Source organism: Acipenser ruthenus, chromosome 3 (genome assembly GCF_902713425.1).
Source record: "Acipenser ruthenus chromosome 3, fAciRut3.2 maternal haplotype, whole genome shotgun sequence".
Lineage (NCBI taxonomy): Eukaryota > Metazoa > Chordata > Actinopteri > Acipenseriformes > Acipenseridae > Acipenser > Acipenser ruthenus.
The window spans coordinates 30,029,650-30,057,097 of record NC_081191.1 but is presented as its reverse complement, the minus strand read 5'-3'; the positions used below and the strand labels follow the sequence as shown (position 1 = coordinate 30,057,097).

The following is a 27,448-nucleotide window of genomic DNA, read 5'->3' as shown; positions in this document are numbered from 1 at the left end:
GTGACCACATGTATAAAAGGAACCAGAAATCCTTTGCTTGTTGGAGGAGTTTGGGAGGATGAGTGTTTGTGCTGTGATTGCTGGCAGGGATAGATTTAACCCCATCCCTGCCAACCTTACCACCCCTCCACACTATTTACAGCAACAGGGCTTTTGCCCTGTCACAGCAGGTTATATTGTCTTGACGATGTATGACTTGGTTCACATCCATGGGGTCTGTATTTTTTCAGAATAATTACAAGAAAATAACTTGCTTAAATTCTAATCAAATGCAGTTCAGTCAGCTTCAATTTGCAACATTGTTTTTCCTAAAGGTGATCTGCAGAGGAAAAACATTGCCTACAGAATTTTTAAAAAATCATTTAGTTTGTATTTTAAATCTACTACTGTTATTCAAAGTTTGTGAATTTAAAATATTTTCTCATGTCAAAATTCATAATGAAAGACTTATCCTTTTATATTTTTATAAATAAAAAATAAAAAGGTACCATTAGAAGAAAAATAATATATGGTCTATAAACTGTAAATTGGTAGCCAATTAAATTAATGTTTATTTTTTGTTTATTTTTTTCGCTACATACATCTGGAGGTTTGAGAGCAACCTAGTATTGCAGCTGTATTGGATTGAGGCCACAAGGAGGACTGACTTGCCTTATGGGTCTCAGAACTAAGTGGTTGAGCTGGGATTCAAAACCAGAATATCCTGGCTCTGTTTTATTTTGGCCACACTGCCTCTTTGTACAGTGGAATCAGTCTTGTTATGTTACTTTACAAGTGTACTTGTTTTTGGATGGCTTTGGGCCAAATGGTCTGCCAAAAGTTCAGGCTAGTGAGAAGCTAAAAAAAAAATCAAGCAGACTAGCTGTGGTTATTGCCTTCATCCATGTTGTGTATAAGTCAAGTAGACAAGTGTTTCAACGAATGCCTCCAACACTGATGAAGCATTAGTCAGATAATTTGACTAGGTCATATGCACAATAAACAAATTAAAAAAATTATATAAAAAAATGAATGCCTCCTAGAATAAATTGAATATTATTTAGAAAAGTAATTTGTGAAAGACAAATACATACCCATGAACATTGCCTCTTTTTCAAATAAAATCTATTCTAAAAAGTCATGTTTAGTTTTCCAGCGCTGGTGAAATTAGATGTGATTTGTCGTAATGTTGACAGGCATGTACTCGGCTGGGGATTACAGACCTCATCATTGTTTGATATACAGTACAGCAGACAGGACAGGCATACTTTGGCTGCTAAATGTGAACTTTATTGGACACATGTTGTCTGTCCCTGCTTGCAAGGCAATTAGCTCCATGTTTAGTGTTCACCCTCTCACAATAAAATAGCCTCACCGCTACTGTATGTGGTTCTACATGCCAATAAAGACCATGTATGGGTGCATCTACACCTACTGTGAGCGACCAGTCTGGGTGAAGCGAGTGACTCCACAGGAATGTGTATTTTGCCAGATAGTTTTACGATATGAATGCTTCTGCAGCATGTTTTTACTCCAGACTCTGCTGCATTTGGTACTCCAGGGCTTCTTAGGTGATCCCACTGCGATCAAACAGATCAAGATTTTATAGAAAATGCATTCATGGAAATTGATTGATATTATATGATTCAATTTAATTGCTATCAGTGTTTGACTAATAAATATTTATAAAAAAGCTGAATATCTAGTAATAGTCCTCAAGTCTGGTTCATTATGTGTGCATTGCTGTCTATTAGATGCAAGGCTGTAATGTCGGAACTCCCATTGAAACGAATAGGAGAACTATTTTTGCCATACTACAATTACTTCTATAGCCAGACCTGTGTGTTTTTTTTAAAGGTATTTACAACATAATGTAAAACACATTATTCTAAATCCTAGATTTTTCTATAATGACATTCCTAACTAATCTTAATCACACTGTGGATGACCCTTTTTAAATGACACATGGAGAAAGAGAGTTTTTATTATGTAGACGTCACAAAGTGCAACATAAATAAACAAAACAAAAATAGTGCACTGTGACTTTAAATGCAGTGAACTATTTACAACGTGCAGTTTGGATTCACAGGAATTCCAGGGAGGAAGCACTTCAGATCGCCAGGAGAACAGCAGAGCTGTAGTATAGAGAGAGTCCGTTGCTGCAGACAGGCAACGCTCTTCAATGGTCTGGAGCGTGGGTATACTCGTTGGTGGACTGGAGAACCGTGTACCTCGTTAGTCTTCAAAAGGCAAAGCTTTTAAAAGAGTTTAGTGTTTTTTCTTCGAGCACACAGCCATCTCTCCCCTGGTCCCGGGAACACTGCCCTGACTAGTGGAGAGGATGCCCCTTTTGTACACCTTCGCTCCGCCCCCTAACTGCTTACCTGGGATTGGCCCCATGTGTACATCTTTCCCCTCCACCAGCCTCCTAGTTAGCCAGCTCCTACGGAAAATGAACCCTGTAGTTGCCAAAGCCCACTGGATGGACAGGTTCTTCCTGGTTCAATCTTTTGGACTACAGACAGATTTTTGCTACATATAACATACTCTACCTTAGGAAATCAATGCCAGTGTCCTTTTTTCATAGTTTTTATTTTGGAGATGCACATGCCTGGCAGAAATGCTCAGCTTGCAAACTGAAAGCGCAAACATGCAAGATCTCGGATGAAACCTCATATCGGTTCAGATTGGATTTAAAAAGTAAGGAATCTGAAAACCGAGTAAGAGAGGAATGTGCTGCCATGCCCATCTCTTTCTGCTTACAGGTTAATTCTGCAGCTTATGGTAGACTACAGTACAAAATATGTATGTACTGCATGTATTAAAATAACTGCCTGTTCTTGAAGATTATTATTCTTTTGTTTTTATTTAGCAGTCTTACAGAGACTAGGGTGTGTGAACTATGCATCAGCTGCAGAGTCACTTACAATTACGACTAGTCCGAAAGACGGAGCACAAGGAAGTTAAATGACTTTCTCAGGGTCACACAATGAGTCAGTGGCTGAGGTGGGATTTGAACCGGAGACCTCCTGGTTACAAGCCCTTTTCTTTAACCACTGGACCACACAGCCTCCCTAACTGTAGTAATGACGATATAGTAAAGTAATTATCAACATTACTGGAGTTTGCATATAATATAGTAGCTGGGAAATATCTAATGGAAAATGCGCTTTTAAGTTTTAAACAGCTGTTTGGTTTTTTTTTTTTCTTCACAACAAATACACTTTTAGTTTTATTATTTTCAATTTTTTTTTTTTACCTGACTTAAAAGAATGTAACACTTTTTGTAGCCAAACTGAATAGCAAAGCATACCTTGAAACAATGAAAATGACATACAAAGGTTATAAAGCAGTATTATTTGCATGCAGCACTTGCTGATAAGCTGATAACTATGCGTTGGGTTTTATTATTTTAATGGTAATACATGGACATGCCTTTATCTGCAGACAGTTGTAGAATCAATCTGTTGTCTGGTCCACTGTCAGTCACTTGTTAAGCCATCTGCCCTGAGCAGCCAGCCACCTTGAGCCAAGCTTTATTTCACTGGAGGATCGACATCCGAAGGAAACTGCATTGTCTCCTTCTAATGAGTTCTGTGCACAACTGAGTAAATTAAGGCTTTGCAGAGTAAATAAGATGCATATTGAAATAGCTGCTATTGGCGATGAGATACAGGGCAATCAGATGTGTCACTAACATGCATTATAATTAGAAGTTGCCTAATTAAAATGTCTGCTTTTTATTTTCTTTCATGAACAATCATATCAGATAGTATTTTGAGTAATTTCTGTTTTAGAAGGAAATTAAAATTCTGTTTGTCTTGCTGTTAAATAGAATGTTCCATGAAATATTCAGTAGTTGTTTTTGCAAGTAGCGAACTACATAATCTGGTCTGGCATCTTTGTATGAGTAGGCTATATTTTGGGACTAGCTTAAAGATGAAGGTATTGCGATTAAGAGAGATTAGAGTTTTATTTAGATTTGTCATAATTTTTTTTTTTTTTTTAAGGTGTATGCTTTCAAAAACAGAAGAGGTAATTATTGTTTACCTTACCAACTTCATTTTTTTTTAAATATATTTCTTTGCTTGCAAAATAAATTTTAGGACACCCAAGAAGTGCCTTCCTGGAAGGTTTCAGGTGCTGCTTATTTGAGGCCTTTAATCCTGTGAAATGGTGACTGCAATATGTCAAAATTGATATTTCAATAGCGTGTATGGCCACCATGTCATGACTAGCAATGATGACAATGATTTTATGCGACGGGTCAGCAATGTGTTTAGGGAAACATTCAGCGAAGTTGCAAATGGAAGTCTTCCTCAAAGTTTGTTTTCCCAGAATCACTTTCCATTTAAGCCGTCTTGCATACAGCAGCAGATGCCCTGTCAGAGGTGCCGTACTGACCTGTAACAAAATAGATGCATCTTTTATTTATTATCGGGATGCTAACAAAGAGTCTTGTGAGGGATGATCCATTACTTGCAAGTATGTGCTACATAGTTGTTGTTTCTTCTTGATGACTAACTTGAAAAGAAATAATGACACTCTTTAAATTGTGATCTAGTTTATAAGTTTTTGCACAGAGCTAACTTCCCAACGTTTGGGTATGTTTAATATACCTTTGTCAAGGGAAAATGTGTTTGAAAACAAATATTGGAGGTATTTATAGGCTTCTGATGCCATGGTAACCACACATTTTATTTGTCTTTAAATCCAGTGTCTTTGTGATATCATTCACTATATAGCTAATGATATAACAATCTACTGTTCCTTTCTATTTAAACCGTTAGGCATCATGATATCTAGTTTATTTATCCATTTATTTTCTTTTATTTTTCTATACTGTACATTATCTAATTGTTTTCTAAAACCACAAACTTTAGGTCATCCATCCATGGTGTATCTGTTCCTTGTAAAGTGCTGAACTATTGGTTCATTTACTTTTCTATTTCTTATATTTGATAGGTGGTTCTGTGTTGTTTTTTATATAATGATGTACCTGTCTCGCCTACATATTTTATTACATTTTATGCAAAATATACCATATACAAGGTTGCTATCCTTGCATGACAGATTTTTTAAGACTGAATATTTATTTTCTTTACATGTGCTTTTACAGGTTTCAATGTCCCTTAATGTATCTATGATCCCTTTATTTTTACTGTGGACTAAAATGTCAGTCAAATTTGCATCCCTTCTAAAAGCTACGATCGGTGCTTTCGAAAATGTTTTTTTTGATTTTTTCTGAATTATGAAGTATACATAAATGCTTCCAAACTATTTTGAAATGTTGGGTAATAATTTAGAATATGTAATTATTAATGGTACTTTCAACCCTCTCTTCCCTTTTCTCAAGTAGTTCATTCCTATTGAGTGTCAACTTTTCTCAATTGCCTCAATAATTAGTTATTTATATCCTCTTTTCTTAACATTTATTTGTAATTCCTTTCTCTGTTTTTTAGTCATTTTCATCACAACAGATTATTTTTATCCTTATACTCAGTCCTTTAGGAATTGCTCTTTTAGTATAGATAGGCTGTGCAGATGACGTATGTAGGTACTGAGGTACTACCAAGGTGTCTTAAGAATTCAATTTCAGATTTTGTCCACCTTAAATCCACCAAAATGTTAGGGTGGATATAATTGGCTAATTTATGAAACTGTACAAGAGATTCTTCTCTGTGTCCATATTCCAAATATGTCATCCACATAGCTTGTGTAATCTAATGGTTTCTTGCCTAGTTTACCCAATAAAGTTTCCTCCCTATATATATAGAGAGAGAGAGAGAGAGAGAGAGAGAGAGAGAGAGAGAGAGAGAGAGAGAGAGAGAGAGAGAGAGAGCTAAGATGTGTTTTAAATCTTGGTCAGCAACAGCAAGCTGCACTCCCTGTGTCTCAATGTCTGTGCCATCAAACCAGAACTAACCTATAGTCCTTCCTCGGCTCTTGGATTACAGAGTGTGACATATTGTTAATTCATTCAGATATTTTACATGTCCCACTGCAAGGAGTCGTGATTTATCTACATTACTAATCAGCTGGTATTCTTAAAACTAATTAATTCCTTTAATTTTTATCTTCTAATGTGTAACCCCATGTGGTGTTGTACAAGCGAGCCAGACGAACCCAGCAGGAGGGATTTCCACAATGGGTTTTAATTGTAAAGATGAACTGCAATCAACAAATTTCTAGAAAATCTTTTTTCTTTTTTTTTTTTTATACTGATCAGATTTCAGTTAATGAGAAAACAGAGGCCATAGAGACAAAGCTATATCATTGTTGCATAAGTGCAGTAAGCTTTTTTGCATGACAGTAAGGCCTATTAGGAAATTAATGTATCAAGAGCCTTTTTCTTTTGGAGATATTGAAAATAGTCCAGTCTGATTTAGAATCAGTTGTTCGCTGGTTCCTTATTTGGGAATATACATTGCCTTTTCCTTGATTATGTCCCTTTTTGATAACCTCTTTAATCTGCCAGTTTCAAGTAGAACTAACATTTCAGTTGAATCCTGTAACGTGGTTTATTCTGCACTGAGATTAGAATGTAATGTACAGTATGTTGGTACACTTCAGAATTGTAATAATACTAAAATAAACTAACAAAATTGATGATATTGATGTGCAATAAGATTCTAGGACCACCACACCACAAATGCTTCACTAAGTATGTACAAAATTGATCTATCGTCCAGCATTCTCACAGGGATAATGACTTTCAAGTTTTATCAGAATTCACATACCTTACCTGTGGTGGGAAAGCTCAGGACATTGATATACCATGTAACAATTTTTTTTTTTTTTGTTCCTGGGTAGTAAGTGTTATTTCCTAATTGCTTATGCCTCAAAAGTATAGAAAATGGCTATTATTCCCCACAAACTTTGCTTTTGTGACCAGGACAGTGATATTTTGAAATTTACCTATTTTCCAGAACATTCCAGATAGATTCAGTGCTGAGTAAACTTGGAGTAACTTCTAGAACTTTCCAGTAATATAAATAGTAGTATAAATACAGAGGCCTTAAGCCCACCAGTTCAGTTTAGTTCCAGCTGCCTAAGTGGATACATATCTGCATTTTTCTGAGATGGCATCAAGAGGCTGCAAGCATCCGGCAGACGCATTTTGCTATGTCTGCGGACAGTTTATCAAGACAAGAGCGAAAAAGTACTCCGTGGAAGCATCTGCTAAGATGTGTGAGGCCTACAAGGCATATTTCGGCATACCTGTCGGGGATCAAGACAAACCCTGGGCACCTCATTTCACCTGCGAGCACTGCAAAAAAACTCTGGAAGGTAAGATGGACAAGTGTTGCTCGGAAATTTATGTTATAAAATTTGTTCAAATTTTTCAAATTGTAAAAGTTTTTAATTTTAAAATGTTTTACAATTTTCAGTGTTATTGAAAAAATATATCATATATGAAAAATGTTGCGAGAATATCTTACACATTAGTCATGGGTGAAATAAATGTATTTTTGTAGGATGGTACAGAGGGGAAAAGAGAGCCATGGAGTTCGCTATCCCAAGAATTTGGCAGGAACCCACTGACCACTCAAGCAACTGCTACTTCTGCATGGTGGACCCTTCCAAACGTCGGACTGGCAAGAATGCACCTGCTATCACGTATCCAGACCTTCCTTCATCCATCACCCCGGTGCCACACTGCCATGAGCTCCCCGTACCCACTCCTCCGGAGAGAGAGCAGCCGTCTTTAGAAGAGAGCAGCAAGTCAGAGAGCGAGGAAGACGTTGTAGATCCAGATGACAATTTCAGAGGTGGAGCTGAGGAGAGAAACGCATACTACCCCAACCAAAAAGATCTCAACGACTTGATTAGAGATCTTGGTCTCACCAAGTCCAATGCCGAGCTTTTGACGTCTAGGCTTAAGCAGTGGAACTTGTTGGATGAAAGTGTGCAAGTCGCAGATCAGAGGAAGCGTCAACAACCTTTTTCCAGCTTCTTCACCCGTCAAGATGGGCTCTGCTGCTGTCACAATGTGACCAGTCTGTTCGAGGCAATCGGAATCGCCTGTAACCAGAATGAGTGGCGCCTCTTCATTGATAGCTCATCCAGGAGCCTCAAAGCTGTGCTGCTCCATAATGGTAACAAGTACCCGTCTCTTCCCCTGGCTCACTCGGTGCACCTCAAAGAGGATTACAACAGCATCAAGACCTTGCTGGACACCTTGAAGTATGATGAGTAGGGCTGGGAGGTCATAGGAGACTTCAAAATGGTGGCATTCCTGATGGGTCTCCAAGGCGGTTTTACCAAGTTTCCCTGCTATCTTTGCCTTTGGGACAGCAGGGACACCAAGGCGCACTACCACAGGCGGGACTGGCCACAGCGGACCGAGTTCTCTGTGGGGAGGAACAACGTCAAGTGGGAGCCACTGGTGGACCCCCGGAAGGTGCTGATGCCACCGCTACACATCAAATTGGGCCTTATGAAACAATTTGTCAGAGCTCTAGATAAGGAGTCGGCAGCCTTCAAGTACCTTCAAGACTTCTTCCCTAAGCTGTCTGAGGCAAAGGTCAAAGCCATTGTCTTCGTCGGACCACAGATAAAGAAGATCCTGGAGTGCGATGAATTCCCCAAGAAGCTCACTAGTAAGGAGAAAGCGGCTTGGAACAGCTTTGTCGCAGTGGTTCGGGGCTTCCTGGCCAATCACAAGGCCGAAAACTATGTGGAGCTGGTTGAGACTCTGGTGAAGAACTACGGCACAATGGGCTGTAGGCTGTCCCTCAAAGTCCATATCCTTGATGCTCATCTTGATAAATTCAAGGAGAACATGGGAGCGTACTCGGAGGAGCAAGGCGAGCGCTTCCACCAGGATATACTGGACTTTGAACGCCGCTACCAAGGACAGTATAACGAGAACATGATGGGAGACTACATTTGGGGGCTAATTCGTGAAAGTGATTTACAGTATAATCGTAAATCTCGAAAAACTACTCACTTCTAAATCTTTTGTAGTCATTTTTGTATTACTTTAGTATAAATACATGTTAATTTGGATTAATATGTTGTTGTTTTTATTTCTGACTTTATGTGAACGAAAAGACACAAATTTGCCCGTTTTCTCATTGGAAATAGGTAAATTTCAAAATATCACTGTCCTGGTCACAAAAGCAAAGTTTGTGGGGAATAATAGCCATTTTCTATACTTTTGAGGCATAAGCAATTAGGAAATAACACTTACTACCCAGGAACAAAAATTGTGTTGCATATTTATTTATTTATTTATTTATGTATGTTTTAGAAATTTCAGTGCATTTAACAATAAATTAAAAGCAGTGGAGAGTTGATATATTTATGTATTTGTCTGTAAAACTAAATTCCCAGCAAGCTAAAGGTTGTCTGTTGACTGCAATAGCAGTTTTTGGTAACATTTTACATTTAAATAGTTGGTTTCAAACGACTGTTCCTCTTCCCCTTTTTTTATTTGTGTTGAGTATGGTTGCAAGCACATTATCCACAATTCTTACATGTCTAGCTGAGACTATTTGAGCTACTTTATACTAATAACTCAGTATTCAGATGCACCATATTTGAAAGCTGGAAAAAGAGGCAGTCAGCTGTTTTCAGCACTGCCATCATCGTTGAGATTTTCAGTACACATTCTCAGGGAAGGTTTCACTTTTCATTGACTCCAGATGGGAATTAAATAATACATCATATTTTTCTTTTTTCACCAGATTTATACATTATTAGGAAATTAAGCAAGAAGCATGTGAAAGTTTAAAATGGAAAACAGATGCACAACTCAACAGCTGTATATTTTAAAAAATCTGCCTGTAGTTTAAAAATAACATATTTTGGTATTAGTTAGTTTACAAGACAATGTGCTATAATTTAAAAGGGTGTACAATTACTTTTATCTTTTGTTTCTTAAAGTAGAATGTATGGTATTCTATCAGTGTTTAGGGCAGCAGTGTGGAGTAGTGGTTAGGGCTCTGGACTCTTGACCGGAGGGTCGTGGGTTCAATCCCAGATGGGGGACACTGCTGCTGTACCCTTGAGCAAGGTACTTTACCCAGATTGCTCCAGTAAAAACCCAACTTTATAAATGAGTAATTGTATGTAAAAAATAATGTGTTATCTTGTAACAATTGTAAGTTGCCCTGGATAAGGGCGTCTGCTAAGAAATAAATAATAATAATAATCATATGAACTGTGACATTCTAATCTTCTACTGGTCAGTGAATTCTGCTGTAACGATGGTCTCAAATTGCAACTGTTCACATTTCAATTGTTACTCTCTTCTTTATCACTTGTATTTGGTCAGCAATGGGAGTTTTTCAAGATGTTTTCATTGCAACATTTCATTGTACCCATACTTTTGAGGAATTGTGTGGATGCAACCTATATTTTAGTTTGCAATATTCAGCCATTACATTTTACATAGTTTTTATGTAATGATTTCTAGGGTAGTTCATTACTTTGTACTGTATCTGACTGACTTCATATCTTAAGTAATAACCTTGAGATAAGGGCATCATCATTAAGCAATAACCACAGTCTGATTAGATATGCAAATTTCAGGATGCTCAAATAACCAAAAAGGTATTTGTTTAATAATGAGAGTGTTTACAGGTAATGCAAATACAAACCGTCAATAATCCCCAGTTTATTTGCAGTAGGTAGTGCATTCTATTATTAAGGTGAAACAATATGATGATGTAAAATGTTTCTGAGGTAAATGTTGTGTGACGGCTTATATGGCTTTTTCAGGTAAATACAATTAAAATCAATTACAATATGCAAAGGCTTCATGAGATAGATGGGGCTATTGTAGGTGTATGTTTAAACGCACACATTGGTTTAATATTTTTTATCAGCATCATTTTACTCATCTTGTCTTCAGATTTCGCAGATCACCTCCGTTTAAGTTTCTTTTAAATTCTCCATAAACATACGAGTAATGGGTAGCAAAATTACTTTGGTAGCGTTACCTAGCCGTGTAAGGACCTAAGACTTGTCACAAAAATTATGAAAGTAATCAAAAGAGATGTGAGTTTCTCAAGGGCAGTTGAAGGGACTGTTTCCCCTCAATTCTTCCTTGAGAAAGTTGTCCCTGCAAGTGAAATTCTGAAACAAAAACAAAAAAACCTGCAAATTTTTTTAAGCACAGGTGTTTTTTCCTCAACTACAGAAGCAGAGTTGTGAATAATTATGTAAGTCCTCCTACAAATGTGAAATTGAAACAATATGTTTTCCGCAAATCACAATGTTGCGGACAGATTTGTTGCATGTTTTTTACTTCACTCGTTCTCAAACAAACTAAAATAAAACGTAGTGCGCATGGTGAGTCATACAGTGCAGGTTCATGTCCTGGCTGTGCGAAGGAGGACAGTCTTCACTGGGGACTTTGAAGGGAGCATAGCATTGGCTCAGATGCTCCCGTGTGTTAGGGAGGCAAAACTGCCAGGGACACTTTCTCCATCACACTACAGCGAACTCTGCTGGCCCGGTTCCCAGTGAGCTCAGTCGGACACATTAAATCAATAAAAAAATGTATACTATTTAAATAGTATTTACTCCAATCAAGAGGGAGCTTAGTCCTCACTAGGCTTTGTTTAAATTAACTATAGTTCTAGTTGTTCAGAGCAGTGCGAGAACTGAAAAAAATGTTTTCATTATTAAACATGTATCAAAAAAATAAATACCTGTGTCTAGATACATTCCCTCTAAGATTTTGCAGCTCCTGCTAAAGTTTCCAGGGAAGCTCTGTTTCATATACTTGTAGGCCTACAGTAAAAACAGATGTTGGTGGCACTGATGGCTTACCTGTGCCTGGAAGGCTCCCAACTTCTGTGGTCATTTTGGGACACCTTTCTCTATTAAATTGATCGGCTCGAAGGAAGGTCCTCCACCCGTGGACTTGTAAGATGATGGAGCAATTGGATGGTATATATTTAAATATTTTTTACATTGTTTAGTGCCAAATGTTATTTTTAAATATGGAGGCTGTGTGGTCCAGTGGTTAAAGGGCTTGTAACCAGGAGGCCCCCAGTTCAAATCCCGGCTCACTCACTGACTCACTGACCCCAGTGTTGGCGGCTTTGCATTGACTTCCAGTAAATTTTAGAGTTGATTTTAAAATACTGTTATTAACTTAAGGCCCTAAATAACTTGGCACCAACCTATTTAGGAGAACTGCTTACCCCATATATCCCCAATATGGGATTGCTGGAAATCCCTAAAGTATGTTAAATGGGGAGGAAGGTCTTTTTGTTATACAGACTTTATCTGTTTTTAAAACCAGACTAAAAACATATTTGTTTGAGCTGGCATTTTTATAATATTTATATGTATATGTACAGTGCCTATAGAAAGTCTACACCCCCTTTCAAATTTTTCACCTTTTGTTGCCTTATAGCCTGGAATTAAAATGCATTAAAATATATATATATATATATATATATATATATATATATATATATATATATTTCTTTTTCATTTATCTACACATCCTACCCCACAACTTCCAAGTGAAAAAAATATTCTAGACATTTGTAGAAAATTAATTAAAAATAAAAACTGAAATAGCTTGGTTGGATATGTGTCCACCGACCTTGTAATAGCAATCCTAAATTAGCTCAGGTGTAACCAATCGCCTTCAAAATCACACACCAAGTTAAGTGGCCTCCACCTGTGTTAAATTGTAGTGATTCATGTGATTTCAGGATAAATTCAGCAGTTCCTGTAGGTTCCCTCTGCTGGGTAGTGCATTTCAAAGCAAAGACTCAACCATGAGCACCAAGGCGCTTTCAAAAGAACTCCTGAACAAAGTTGTTGAAAGGCACAAAACAGGGGATGGGTATAGAAAAATATCAAAGGCCTTGAATATCCCTTTGAGCACGGTCAAGACGATTATTAAGAAGTGGAAGGTGTATGGCACCACCAAGACCCTGCCTAGATCAGGCCGTCCCTCCAAACTGGATGACCAAGCAAGAAGGAGACTGATCAGAGAGGCTACCAAGAGGCCAATGGCAACTTGCCAAGAGCTACAGGCTTTTATGGCCAAGACTGGTCAAAGTGTGCATGTGACAACAATATCCCAAGCACTCCACAAATCTGGCCTGTATAGTAGGGTGGCAAGAAGGAAGCCATTACTCAAGAAACCCACCTTGAATCCCGTTTTGAAGTCTGCAAAAAAACACTCTGGAGATTCTGTAGCCATGTGGCAAAAAGTTTTGTGGTCTGATGAAACTAAAATGGAACCTTATGGCCTAAATGCAAAGCGTTATGTTTGGTGCAAACCCAACACAGCGCATCACCCAAAGAACACCATCCCTACTGTGAAGCATGGTGATTGCTATGGGGATGGGGATCATGTTATGGGGATATTTCTCATCGGCAGGGACTGGGGCACTTGTCAGGATATAAGGGAAAATGAATGGAGCAAAGTACAGAGAAGTCCTTCAGGAAAACCTGCTGCCCTCTGCAAGAAAGCTAAAGTTCACCTTTTGCATGACAACGACCCAAAGCACACAGCCAAAGCTACACTGGAGTGGCTAAGGAACAAAAAGGTAAATGTCCTTGAGTGGCCTAGGCAGAGCTCTGACCTAAATCCAATCGAAAATTTGTGACATGACTTGAAGATTGCTGTCCATCAACGCTCCCCAAGGAACTTGACAGAGGTTGAACAGTTTTGTAAAGAAGAATGGTCAAATATTGCCAAATCTAGGTGTGCAAAGTTGGTAGAGACCTATCCCAACAGATTCACAGCTGTAATTGCTGCCAAAGGTGCTTCCACCAATTATTAACTCAGGGGGGTGGAGACTTATCCAATTATGATCTTTCCGTTTTGTATTTTCCCCTTAACAGTGTGGAGTATGGTGTGTAGATAAGTGGGGAAAAAAGGGGGTGTAGACTATATATCTGTTTTAGTTTTTATTGTTGTATCTATTGTATTTTATCTGCATTAGTTACTGGTGTTTACATTATATATTTCTTAAACTTTTCATCTGACGTGTTTTGTTTTGTTTTTATAAATTTGACTCTTTTTGTCCTGTTAAGTGCTTTGAGTTACAGCTGTATGAAGGGTGCTATATAAATAAACTTTGATTTGATTTGAAGTCACGTAACCACCTTGTGCTCCGTATTTCGGGTGAGACGTTGTTGCAAATGACTGTGCAGCTGATGCATAGTTCACATACCTAGTCTCTGTAAGTCTCTGTAAGTCTCATTGGATAAAGGCGTCTGCCAAACAAATTATAAATTATATATACAGTGTATATATATATATATATATATATATATATATATATATATATATATATATATATATATATATATATATATATATATATATATATATATATGTGTGTGTGTAAAATTTGTCAGCTATCATTATAACCTCCTCTTCAGTAAAGTCGCCCTCTCTGTGCTTTTGAACACTTTGAGCCATTGTCTCACCTCGTACGCAAATACACCTGCATCACAGGTGTCATCAGAGTTTAGATTAGTTTCCTGTTTTTTTTTCCTCAGCCTTACGAAATTAGCAAATTCCCCTCAGCTATGCGCAGTGCAAACATAAACGTTGCAAAAATGTGTTGAATATCTGGGCCAGAGTTCTCAGTATGACCTAAACATCTGAAATATTGGCACTGAATTGAAATTGAAGCTAATTAACAAAACATACAACTATTTATATTGCCTATAAACAAACAGAACATTAAAGAAACCAATACCATTGAGGAGTGTGTGAAAGGAAGTTGGAAACCAGCCAGACTCCTTGAAAGAACAGCAGAAAACCTTGGACGAAGATGATCATTGAATGACAACCAAAAGTGGACGTGATATGCAGCAGATTGGAAGCAGAAAACTTGACATGCTGAAGTGTGCAACAAAACCCAGATGGCAGCACCCATGGCTTGATCTGCCGTGGACAGACTGCAGATGATGGCTTCATGACAAAAAATGATATACTGTTTGTTAGTAGAACTCCATTCAGGTCATTTTTTATATTCTGTATTCTATCTTCTATAGTAACAACACCACCAACCTTGTTCTGTATAAAAACTGGCATCTGTACTAGTGCTTTACAACTGAGGCCACTATAACGCTTCAGTGCCGACGTAGCATTTTACACAGGAGTTAAAACGGTTCAGTGCCATCTCTGAACCGGTTCTGAGCCGTCATAACTTGTCTTTGTGAAAGGGGTATATTCTCCTACGTTTTGTTACACCTTATTTCCATGCCGCACTTAGGCTGGCAGAAACGACCCAATGCATTTTGCCATGATTTATAAATTATTTAGTTTCTCAAAATATCATTGACCTTTTAAAAGGAGAATCCAGACTGACTCAGCCCCCCAACCCCCCCACCCGACCGCCCCAAGAGAACTGCACAAGATATCCTGTCCTGACACCTGCGAGTCCTGCCAGGGACAGGAAGGCAGGCTGACGAGATATTCAGTTATGATAAAGTTCAGCTAATTAAAGGCACAGCAATAGAATGTCGCTAGCAGAACAGAATTGGCTTCTTTAGTGAATCAGGGCTTTGTTCTTGTTCAAATATTCAATGCTTATACTAGGATCATTCGTCCTGAAGACAACCCCTCTGTGGTTTGCATGAATGCTAATTAAAAATGGCAATTTGAGTTAGAATCTGTAATGTACCAGCCTTTGCGTATTACATTCTCCTGTGAAGAATACAACTTTCTTGCTGTATGTATTTTGGATTTAAAGGAGTCAATAAAGCCGGACAGTTTAATCGATTAATACCCCTAATCTATCTCTCTCTCTTTCTCTTTCTCTATCTCTGTCTATCTGTCTCTCGCTCTCTATCTCATCTATCTCTAGCTCTACTATCTCTATCCAGCTGAATAAGGACTTGTGGTCTGAAATGTCCTAATTATTATTATTATTATTATTATTTTTTTAAATCTATTCATATTTTTATTTACCTACATTACCTTTTTCTTTTTGATAATGCTTCATTTGGTACATAGCAGTTTTCCTTTTTCAAATTATATATAACGGATACTGTTAGAACAGAGTTCCGTTTACAACGTGTTGAGGAGGCATGTCCCTGCCAATCAACAAGCTTTAATGGGGAATTACTCTGGTTAAAATGGACTCGCTTATAACATATATACAGTTTTAGTACGTACAGTTTTCCTGTTCCACAGGGAGATGTTTTACGTTTAATATGTACAGTTTTCCTGTTCCGCAGGCAGATCTTTTGCTTTTAATATCTGCAGTTTAATACATACAGTACCATTTTAATACGTACAGCTTTCCTGTTCCATAGGCAGGTATTTTGCACAAATAAGGTACATCCGACACAGCGGCTTTTGTGATGTCGGGCAGGAGAACAGTTGCTGTTACTTTTATTTTTCTATGTTTTTGTTGGCACAGCCGTTGTATAACATATTCAATTTTAATTAGCAAAAATATATAAATTCTTAAAATGGTACTACTTATTACGACAACAGATGTCTGCCCGAATACACAAGCAGCAACGTGACTTACTGAAAAGATGAATCAAGCTTCCTGAGGAATTCCAAGAGATACATTTACAATTTCAACATTTGTAACAAATAGCAGCAGCTTGGACAGATCGGAAATGCTGATCAGACCCTCATATTTTTTGACATGCCAAGCAATCACAGTTCAGTGCTATTGTGGTTGCTGGGTTACATGTTGCCTGATGCCGTAGAGTGTTATCTTGTACTTGCTGTTACCAGGATGTGTGATGGTGGTATGTGTACGACAGAGACGCCATCTTAAGTATTATACAGTGCGCAGCACAATAAACAAGCTCTGTGGTTGATCTACAACAGCACTGTTTCGTGTCAGTTTTGTACGATACAGCAGCATAATTGAGGTTGTATCTTGCATATTTATTTGAAGTTTTATTTTTTCTCAGATTGAGGGTGGTAAATTTGGGCTGCGTCTTAAAATCAAGGGTGTCTTAAATTCGAAGGAATACGGTACTTATCTTCACAGTTGCATACAGCATTTCGAATTGTGTTTACTACGTACTTTGTTTCAAACAATGGATATAGTTTCCAGCTTTGTTGCAACATAAAATGATTTTCTTTGGGAGGCATAGTTACACAGCACGCGCTTTTTGTTAAGACAAAAGAGTTGACTTCACTGCGGAGGTGGGATCCCGTGCGTACAGACCAGGATGTTGACATTGTGTGTTTATATTATCTTTTTTTGTTGTTTCTATTTGGGGTCCAAGGGCCAAGTTAGTTATAGCCGAAGTTTATTTATAATGAAGGGCGTTATAGCTACAGTGTGCTGTTCTATCTATCTATCTATCTATCTATCTATCTATATATATATATATATATATATATATATATATATATATATATATATATATATATATATATATATATCCTTTTTCTAACAAATAGAATTAAAACACAGTACAAAAAGCTAAAATCTCAAATTGAAGCTGAACTTCTATTCAAACATGACATGAATCGTTTCAAAGTGCACCAAATCTTAATCCAACATGCAAGAATCCCAAACTGATCTTTTATTCCAGATCAACCCGACATGAAAGGTTTGACATAGTTAATCAGATCCTCAAGTTTTTTTTGTTGTTGTTTTTTCTTTAATCAATTTTGCTTTGCTGCATGGTTGCTGAACAAGCCAAAAAACAGTGTTTTTTGACAACCCATTTTCAGAGCAGAAACACTATATATATATATAAAATACACATCACACACCTGTTCTTTCTCTTCTTTTTTATTTCAGATGAAAAGTGTGGATTTCATTGTAAATCTACCTTTATGGTCTTAAGTCTTAGACAAAGTTGTGTTTGGCTTCAAGCCATGAGGCCCCAGCTAGTAGTAAGATGGCCTGAAAGATTATTGCAAGAAAGCTACATTTCAGGGATTGTTCCTTGAGGGCAGCAGCAAAAGAAAGAAAATGAAAAAGGCTGACTTGGCAGGTTTTTAGATGTGTATGGACAAGGTACTCTGTTTAATATACAGTCTTCATTATAACGAACTCCCCCTGGGACCTGGAGAAATGTTCGTTATATCCGGTTGTTCACTAGAATAGAGTCTGGCAATTTTGAATAATGAAGAAACGCCCAAATTGAATTGAACATCTTTATACAGTATACAGTAGTTCTTTCAAGACAACTTCATGTTGATCAACATTTAAACTGAATATTTAAAAGAAAACAGTAAATAAATGAAAAAAATAAAAAGTACACTTACATGCTGAGTACAGTAATTACATGCCCTTTCTCTTGAAAAACATATCCAGCGTAGATTGCTTCATATTTTTTGTGATTTTCTCAATGCACGCTGTTTCAATCTTGTTACCTCCTCATGTCTGTTGCCATGGTTGCAGTTTGTGTGAAGATGGCAACAGTTGCATAAGTCACATGATTCACACTACAATAGGTTATCTATGAATCAGCCTTATCTTCGAATTAGCCTACCAAGGTCTTTGTTTTCACTGAGAGAATAACACATTCACTCTGGAGAAAGTTCAGTGTTAGTCACTACCGAGATCATTTTATCCGGGTAGATTTTATAAAATTGATCGTTCTACTAGGGCTAATTTCCATTGGAAAAACGGTTCTTGCTGCTTGGATCACTAACACTAGAACCGCCGAGATTTCGGACTACATACAACCGCCGCACCTGCAAAATGTGCGGCTCCATTTTAAAACGGCTTCGATATGAAAATGAAAAACAAACAATCGGATACAACTTGATATTTTTATTTATGAACATCATACATAACATTTTCAGAGCAGAAACACCGTAATTACATTGAAAAATAAACTTTTTTCTTTTTTTGTTTTTTTCAAAAAGAGCACATACAGTGCCATAGTAAGTTTTCACGGTTTTGTTGTGTTACAACCTGAAATCTTATTGCATTTAAATGGGATTTTTTTCCTTTTGATTTACATAACCTACTCAACACTTTCAATGTGTGAAAAAAGGGGGGGTGAAAAAAATAAATTAAAAATAAAAACCTGAACAGTCTTCATTAGATAAGTATTCACCCCCTTTGCTGTGACACTCCTAAGTAAGCTCAGGTGCAACCATTTGCCTTCAGAATTCACACAGTAAGTTAAATGGAGTCCATATATGTGCAATAAAAGTGGTTCACATGATTTCAGATTAAATACATCTGTCTCTGTAAGGTCCCACAGTTGGGTAGTGTATTCAAAGCAAAGATACTACCATGAAGACCAAGGAGCTTTCAAAACAACTCCGGGATAAAGTTGTGGAAAGGCACAGATCAGAAGAGGGGTATAAAAAGATTTCAGGCATTGAATATCCCTTGGAGCACAGTCAAGTCGATCATTAAGAAGTGGAAGGTATACGGCACCACCCAGAATCTGCTTAGAGGAGGCCGTCCTCCCAAACTGTGCAGCCTGGTAAGAAGGGCATTGGTCAGAGAAGCCAGTGTTCCATGGCTGAGATGGAAGAAACTGTCCATGTGTCAACAATAGCTCAGGTACTCCACAAATCTTGCCTGTATGGAAGAGTGGCAAGAAGGAAGCCAGCTTGGAATTGCAAAAAGGCATGTGGGGGACTCTGAAAAGATGTGGCAAAAGATTCTGTGGTCCGATGAAACAAAAATTGAACTATTTGGCCTAAATGCAAAGCGGAATGTCTGGCGCAAACCCAACACAGCACATCACCCAGGAAACACCATCCCTACTGTGAAGCATGGTGGTGGCAGCATCATGCTATGGGGATGCTTTTCATCGGCAGGGACTGGGAAGCTTGTCAGGGTAGAGGGCAAAATGGATGGAGCTAAATACAGGCAAATCCTTGAAAACCTGCTTCAGTCTGCAAAAGACCTAAGACTAGGACGGAGATTCACCTCTCAGCAGGACAATGAACCCAAGCACACAGCCAAAGTGACACTGGAGAGGCTTAAAAACAAGAAAGTGAATGTCCTAGAGTGGCCCAGTCAAAGCCCGGACTTGAATCCGATTGAGAATCTGTGGCAAGACTTGAAGATTGCTGTCCACCAACGATCCCCATCCAACTTGACAGAGCTTGAACAATTTTGCTAAGAAGAATGGGCGATTATTGCATGATCCAGAGGTGCAAACCTGGTAGAGACTTACCCCAAAAGACTCACAGCTGTAATTACTGCCAAAGGTGGTTCTACCAAGTATTTACTCAGGGGGGTGAATACTGATCTAACCAAGACATTTCAGTTTTTTTATTTTTCATTAACTGTTTCACAATAAAAAGTCTCTTGCTTCTTCAAAGTGTTGAATAGGTTGTGTAAATCAAAGGAAAAAAAAAATCCCATTTAAATGCATCATGATTTCAGGTTGTAACACAACAAACTGTGAAAACGTCCAAGGGGGGGGGGGAATACTTACTATAGGCACTCTGTATACATAAATATGTAACATTGTAATAAAATAAACTTCTGTGTAAACAGGTGTAGAAAGCTGTATGCACATATAAAATTATAAAACATAAATAACTAGTTAAATAAAAATAGCATAAAATAAAAAAAGTATAAAACAACTTATGCAACGTGAAAGTGCTTTGAGTGAAAGAGTTCAAAGACTGTCTGTTCAGAGTTCTATTTCAGCTTTCTAAATACAATCTACGCAGAAAACACACTTTTCAACTGTACAAGTGCATTTGCCACAGACTTGGCTTTTCACAACGGGCGCAGACATCAAAAGTTCTGTTTTTATTGCATTTATCAACCTGGCATTTTATTCCATGTGCCAGTGGGCGCAGCGCTGGCTGAAGGTTGAGGGGCATTTGCAAGCCGGCTTTCGTGTCTCTTATGAAAATGTTTTGGGTGGAATGCCTCCAGTTCCACTGACTGGTTCAAGTGAAACTACGAAACCACCTTAGGCAGAAAGGCCGGGTTAGTGCGCAAAGTAACCTTATCACCACCGCTGACAAAGTGCAAACAGGAATCCTCTATCAAGAGAGCCTGTAACTCACTGACACGTTTCGCTGATGTGACAGCCAGGAGAAACGCTGTCTTAAAAGACAATTATTTAGGGTCCACTCTCGAAGGGAGCCTTCGTGAGAGCCTCTAGTACCAAGTCCAAGCGCCAGGAAGGAACCATTGGTTTAAGGGGAGGGCGGCGCCACCTAGCCCCTTTTAAAAACTGCACTGCTAAAAGATGAGTCAATTTTGATGTGGCACACATGGCCCTGAGCCTGACTGAGAAGGTTCTGCCACGGCTGTCCCTGAATGAGCTGGGTCAGGGCTGCAAACCATATCCTCCTGGGCCAGTGCGGCTGCGCCCTCGTTCCGTATCTTCTCCAAGAAAGACGGGATCAGCGCTAGAGGGTTGGAAGGCATACAGCAAGCCTTGAGGCCAGCTGTGAGCTAGGGCATCGATTCCCAGAGGGCCCCCGCCCCTCTGAATCAAGAACCACAGAGGACAATGTGTGGATTCCTCTGAGGCAAATAGGTCGACTGCTGCACTGCCGAACCTGTGCCAAATCATGGCTACCATCTGGGGATGCAGGCGCCCCTCGACAGTAGGTCTGCTGCTTGATTCGACACCCCCGGCAGGTGGACTGCCCTGAGGGAGAGAAAGTGGTTGTGCCCAGGTGAGCAACTGGAACGCCGCTTGGTGCAATCCCGGGGATCGTAACCCCCCACCCCCCCCACCCCCCGGCAATTGACAGAGGCGTCTGTGGTCAGCACCTCCCTCCGGTATTCTACACCCATGGTCACTCCATTGCTGAGGTGACGGGGGTTCTTCCACCAGCTCAGGGCACGCCAGCATGACCAAGACACCGTAAGCCAGCGGTGTCTGTCTCGAGCTGGGTGAACCACTTGGGCATTGAGCCATGCCTACAAGGGATGCATATGGAGGAGACAGAGACAGAGAGAGAGGACAGAGGAGGCTGCGGCCAGCAGACCTAGCAACCGTTGGCACAGCACCACCTGCACTCACTGTCCGAGATGGAACAGGGACAGACAGGCTTGCAATGCGCTTACCCTGTCAGCCGACAGGGAAGCGAGCATGGAGCGGGAATCCACCCCGATACCCAGGAAAACCGTCACTTGCACCGGCTGCAGGGAGCGTTTTTTGAGATTGAGAGTAAGCCTGAGCTGGGTAAGATGCTCCGCCACTGGAGCCATTTCAGACACGACTTGCTCACACGACTGGCCACAGATGAGCCAGTTGTCCAAATAATTGAGGACTCTGACCCCCTGCAGCCGCAGGGGTGCCAGAACTGTGTCCATGCACTTGAAGGTGGTCCTGGGAGCCAGAGACAGACTGAATGGTTGAAGGTAGAACTTGTACACGCTGCCCTGAAAAGCGAAGCAGAGGTACTTTCTGTGGCCAGGACGTATTGGAACGTGGAAGTACGCGTCCCGGAGGTCTACAGTCGCAAACCAGTCGCCCGGCCTGACGGACTGGAGAATGTGACGGGTAGTTAGCATCTTGAACTTCCTCTCCTATCTGTTCACGTCTCTGAGATCCAAAATGGGACAGAGCCCGCCGTCCCACTTTGCTACCAGAAAATAACTTGAATAAAAACCCTCCTGTTGACATGAGAGTTTTACAAGGCAAATTGCGTGCTTTACACGTAACGCTTCCATTTCTTATGCTCTAAACTGGAGTGAGTAACCGGAATGGATGGTTGCAAGCACCCACATGTCCGGTGGTGCATTGCCTCCATGCCAGAAGGTGGTGCTGGCTGAACGGGTGCAGGGCCTGAGGCCGGAGGCCATCAGGGTTGCTGCAGCTGTTGCCGAGTCTACTGGGCTGTGTTTGGCTGGCGCTGCCTCTGGTGAGGGTGCTGCTGGGGGCTCTGGCTGGCACTGCCCGCTGCCGACGAGGGTCGGTTGTGAGGGTACTGCCTACTTGGCCCAGATGGAGCACCCACCGGGACAGTGCACACAATGGTCTGTGGTGGAGCAGCTCTGGGTCATTGCTGTTGCCCCTGGTGCTGGGTAGGGTTAGGTTGCAGAAGCAGCTCTGTGAGCTGCTTTGACGACTCCCTCACATGGTGAAACCGCTGCAGCATCTCTTCCACGGTTGGCCCGAAGGTGTAGCCGGGGGAGATGGGTGCGTTGAGCAGGGATACTTTGTCTGCGTCCAGGACCCTGAAATTCGGTTTGGCACAACACGCAAACGTGGACCAGGAACAGAAGCACAAGACAATTTGTGTGTGTGTGTGTGTGTGTGTATATGTAGCTGAAGGGCTACCATTACTGCCATAATACACACAATTTAAATTTCACTAAAAACTTCTCTCTCATGTTATAATCATACTAATGCCATGTATAAGTTCAGCTTTCTGTTAAATGTCTCAATGCCTATTGGATCATATTATAAAAGATGTTTGGGGGGGGGGGGATAAAAGGCCACTACATCAGCCCAATGTACTTCTGATGTGTGCATTTCCTTTTGCGCATTATTCGAAAGGATTATCCAAATACAACTTACGTGTTACTGGTTTTAAGTATTATGATGCCTTTTTTCTTCTTTTCAGGAAATGGCAAAGATCCTTAATCATCCCCGGGTGTATGCCTTCCTTCATGTACCTGTCCAGTCAGCATCTGACAGCGTTCTCATGGACATGAAAAGAGAATACTGTGTGGCAGACTTCAGACGGGTTGTCGAATTTTTAAAAGAAAAGTAAGTCTCAAAGCTTTATCTGAATCAGTAGAATAAAAAATAAATAAACTGTATAAGCATGGCACTGTATCCATTAGCATTTTTGTTTTGAGAGGAGAAAGATAAAAAGGCTTAAAGCTGTTACAGAGCTTTGGGGCTTCCAAATGAAATAAAAGCTGCAGACATTGATGTGGTTTTGCAGCTCTTCACTGCTGTGCATGTCTGTTATGCTTGTACAACATTCCTTGTCATTTGCCGGTGCTCTTCAAATTCAGTTCAAATAATAGATGTTGCCGTATTTGTCAAGCACAATCCATTTTAAAAAATATATAAAGTTCCCTTTCCTGGGTTCTTTTTAGGTGTTTTTTGCAGTTTTATTTTACTTAATTAAAAGTTGTAGTCAGTTCAGGCTTTGCAAACAAAGTAACTAGGCAGATTGATCTGAGTGGGGCTTCATGTGTGATAAGCAGCAGTATGCTGTATGTACCGTAATCGTGTGGGCTTTGCCGCAGGCGACGTTACCACACGTAAGGGAACTTCCAGCAGATGTGCTCCCGTTACTTCAAGGGCATGAGGGTGGTGGATGTGACAGACTTGAAAGTAATTATACTTCACTTTTACAAATATTAAAAACAGCTTTTGCTTCTTTACCTCAGTCACGTATTCCAGATTATGTGAGAATGTGTACAAGATTTAGCAGGAAAGGAAGTGGATTTTGCTTGACATCAGATTAATGATGTTTAATTGATGGACTCACAGGTTAAAAAAACTGAAGACAAAAAAAATGCTTTTCTTGATTATGAGCCTTATGACTTAATCCTATAGGTACCTCAATTTTAGCTACTCAACCAATCAAGTTTGTAATGCAGTGCTTTTTGGTTTTGCTTCCCAGTAGTGTACTTTTCAAGGGACCTCTTCACATAGAAGCACACACTGAAAGCAGTTACTTTTCATCATGCTGCACTTTTTTTTTTGGTAGCTTTCTTGTCTCTTAACCTACCTGAGCCAAGAATAATCTCTGAATTAACCTGCAATTACTGATTTGGGAGGCTTTGAAAGTTGCTTTTAGCAATAAACTGACACCCATTCACTTATATGCTTGGGGAACAACAGAACAAGTGGAAATATAAACAACAGATTCATGGCTTTACATCACAGTTCATCCCGTGACCCGAGGACAAGTTAATTTGCCTTGGTTCCACCCAGCAGTAAACACCGAGTACAGCCGGAGACTCCTAAATCAAAACATGACACCTCATATGAATCAATCTATGAAACTAAATTATATAATAAATACAAAAACTAGTGATCAGTGTTTAGTCAGGTTTTTCAAGAAAATCCTTTAACCCTTTTTATCCAGGACACATCTGCAGGTGTAGTTAAGTGTTACAACTTTTTCTGTCAAAGTTGCATGAATTGTTTTAGTATTATTGGTACTCCTAGAAAAGAAAGGTGCAATGAGAACTACAAATAGACCGGATGTAACGTGCACTAGGACCTGGCAATAGATACTAATTTACAATGTTGTCCTGCTATGCAAAACTACTTCAAATAATGAATACTTTCACTATCAATATCTTTGTATAGGAAATGAGAAATTTAAGGCTGTGTCACTGGTGCAGTTGTTCTCAAACTGTGGGTTGGGGCTACAATGGTTTATTCATTTAATTTATTTTTTTTGCCTGTGCTGAAAGAATACCTAGACCCAGTTATAATTATCCTAGCAAGTTTTCTCTCTTGACTTGGTTAGCTCACAATTGGTAGCCTAAAACATTGGATAACTCCTGTACTAGTGTATTCTATTGGAAAGTGTCTGTGTGCTGTTTATGTGAGCCTTTCTGGGGAGTCGAGTGGAGTAGCCTATAGCCATATCCTACAAATAGGGTTATGCTGACTTTTACTAGCACGAAGCAAACAAGACAGTCCAGGTTTCCACTGATATAATTTCAAGTGCTGTGGTTCTGTGTAGCCATCTAATTTGTTAGCAATCAGATCAAATGAAACCCTCCAGTAATGCCAAAACTACTTAATGAATTGGTAAACCAGTAAGGGTCAAAATACAATGGAATAAACTGTTAGTTTGTCTGTCCAGTGCTAATGAGTTAAATTAGGCTAAGTACTGTAAAGTACAACTGAAATCTACAAGCAAGCAAGGCTGAGCAGATTTACATAAACAAGAGAGGTGGCAGGCACTTTAATAACAACAGCTGGAATTCAGATAGCCCGGCAGTGCTGGCAGTTCAGGACAGTTCAGGGTCTGGATGAAAGACTGAATCATTAGCCTGGAGACAGTATTCATTAAAGCAGGGCAGCCTGCTTCACTTGTCTTTTTAAGTGCTTTGGAAATTCATTTAAGGTGTGGACTGTCTCTCCAAGGGCTGAAATAGAACCTATTTTAACTTTAGACCTAATTTGAGATAAGCTAGTTTACATGTCTTGTGTATGGCTTTAGGAGATGGTTTGTGCATATATTGTAAACTGACCTTGGAATTGCAGTGGACTTATTGCAGTCTTTCCATCTGGACCGAATTTGGCTTAGTTTTCATGTTAAATAAGTTTGATGGTCTCAGCCCAGCCCATATTCCACCTCTGAAAACCATCACACAATTTGTCGCAAGTATCCCTGGATTCCCTTGCATGTAGTCTCAGAAAGAGAGACCTAAGATTTGGATAGGCAGGGAGACTGAACTGCTTCCTCAACCACTAAGAGTGTAGTCTCTTCAGGAAGCTTGGGGCGTGCTCTCATAGCAATGTGGGGAAGCTGTAGTGCTGCCAATCCAGTGGGGGGGAAAAAAAAAAGTTCTGTCTGATATATTCTCCAGGGTTATCACACCATCAGCGTAAACCTCTTCAGTAATATATGTATGAAATGCATAGTAAAACCAAGGACTCAGGCAGTTTTCTGTCTGTCACCTAGTTGTCTTGATTGATTTTATGTCTTTTATAGATTCAGATAACATGCATACAAGCACACTTCATCCTATGCGGAACCGTTTTATTCTCCTCTATTTTAAAGTGATTTTGTGCTGCTCTGGGTTTATTTTTCTGTTACAGATAATTACAAATGAAAGACTGAATATCCATCTGAATTTTAAAAGGATTTTTAAAGTTTAAAAAGCATGTACTGTTCCAGCGCAAATATTTGTAAATTGCTTTTTTATCCAGCTCATTTTTTCCCACGTCTATAAATAAACCCAACACAAACAACACTGACTGAAGCCTTGCATACCTTTTTACCAACCTGTTTTTTGCTGTTCAAACATGGTAAGTGCAACTTTCTGTAGTGTTTGGTACAAAATGGTAGGGCAGGCCCCAAGGACATACATCTATTGCCAGTAAACAAACAATGAGTTGGCATGAGCACAACCCATGTCTGTTTTATTCATTCGTTTATGGCAGTAAAACAAAGAAACATTTTAAATGTACATTCCTACATATGTGGTAGAACTGTAAGAGAGATAAAAATGTGGGTATATTTAAGTAAAATATTTTTCCTATCTGCTTTTACAATGTTTTAAACTTCAACTGATGAACTATGACAGTGCCTCTGTATTTAACATGGGTGTGGAAGCATTGGTTGACTATTGTGGATGAGCTCATTGCAGTGTGTGGTTTTTATTTAGTTTCGTTCTTGTCAATACGTTGAACCTATTAAATAAAAGCAGTGTTTTATTGTTTTATTTAAATCACACAATGGGTATATAGTCTACCTGAGTTGCTGCTTCATTGTTTGTGGGTTTATTTTGCTTATGTATAAGTACAGGGTTTGCCTGTCCCCTTCTAAAATATAGTCCAGCATTATCACAAGGGCTAGAATCCTCAAAACTGAATGCATTCATGCTTTAAAGAGCAACATTGATAAATAATCCTATTTGTAAAAAAATAAGGAGTATTGATTAACAGC

The 27,448-nt window shown here is 39.3% G+C and overlaps 1 protein-coding gene across 1 annotated transcript in view; it reads left to right on the top strand.

The window, feature by feature from the left end:
- cdkal1 (CDK5 regulatory subunit associated protein 1-like 1) overlaps nt 1-27,448 on the top strand; it is a 433,346-nt gene that overhangs the window by 225,408 nt on the left and 180,490 nt on the right. Inside the window, exon 10 of the mRNA XM_034058608.3 lies at nt 23,420-23,565. Coding sequence (XP_033914499.1) covers nt 23,420-23,565 — 146 coding nt within the window. The remainder of the gene's footprint in view (nt 1-23,419; nt 23,566-27,448) is intronic.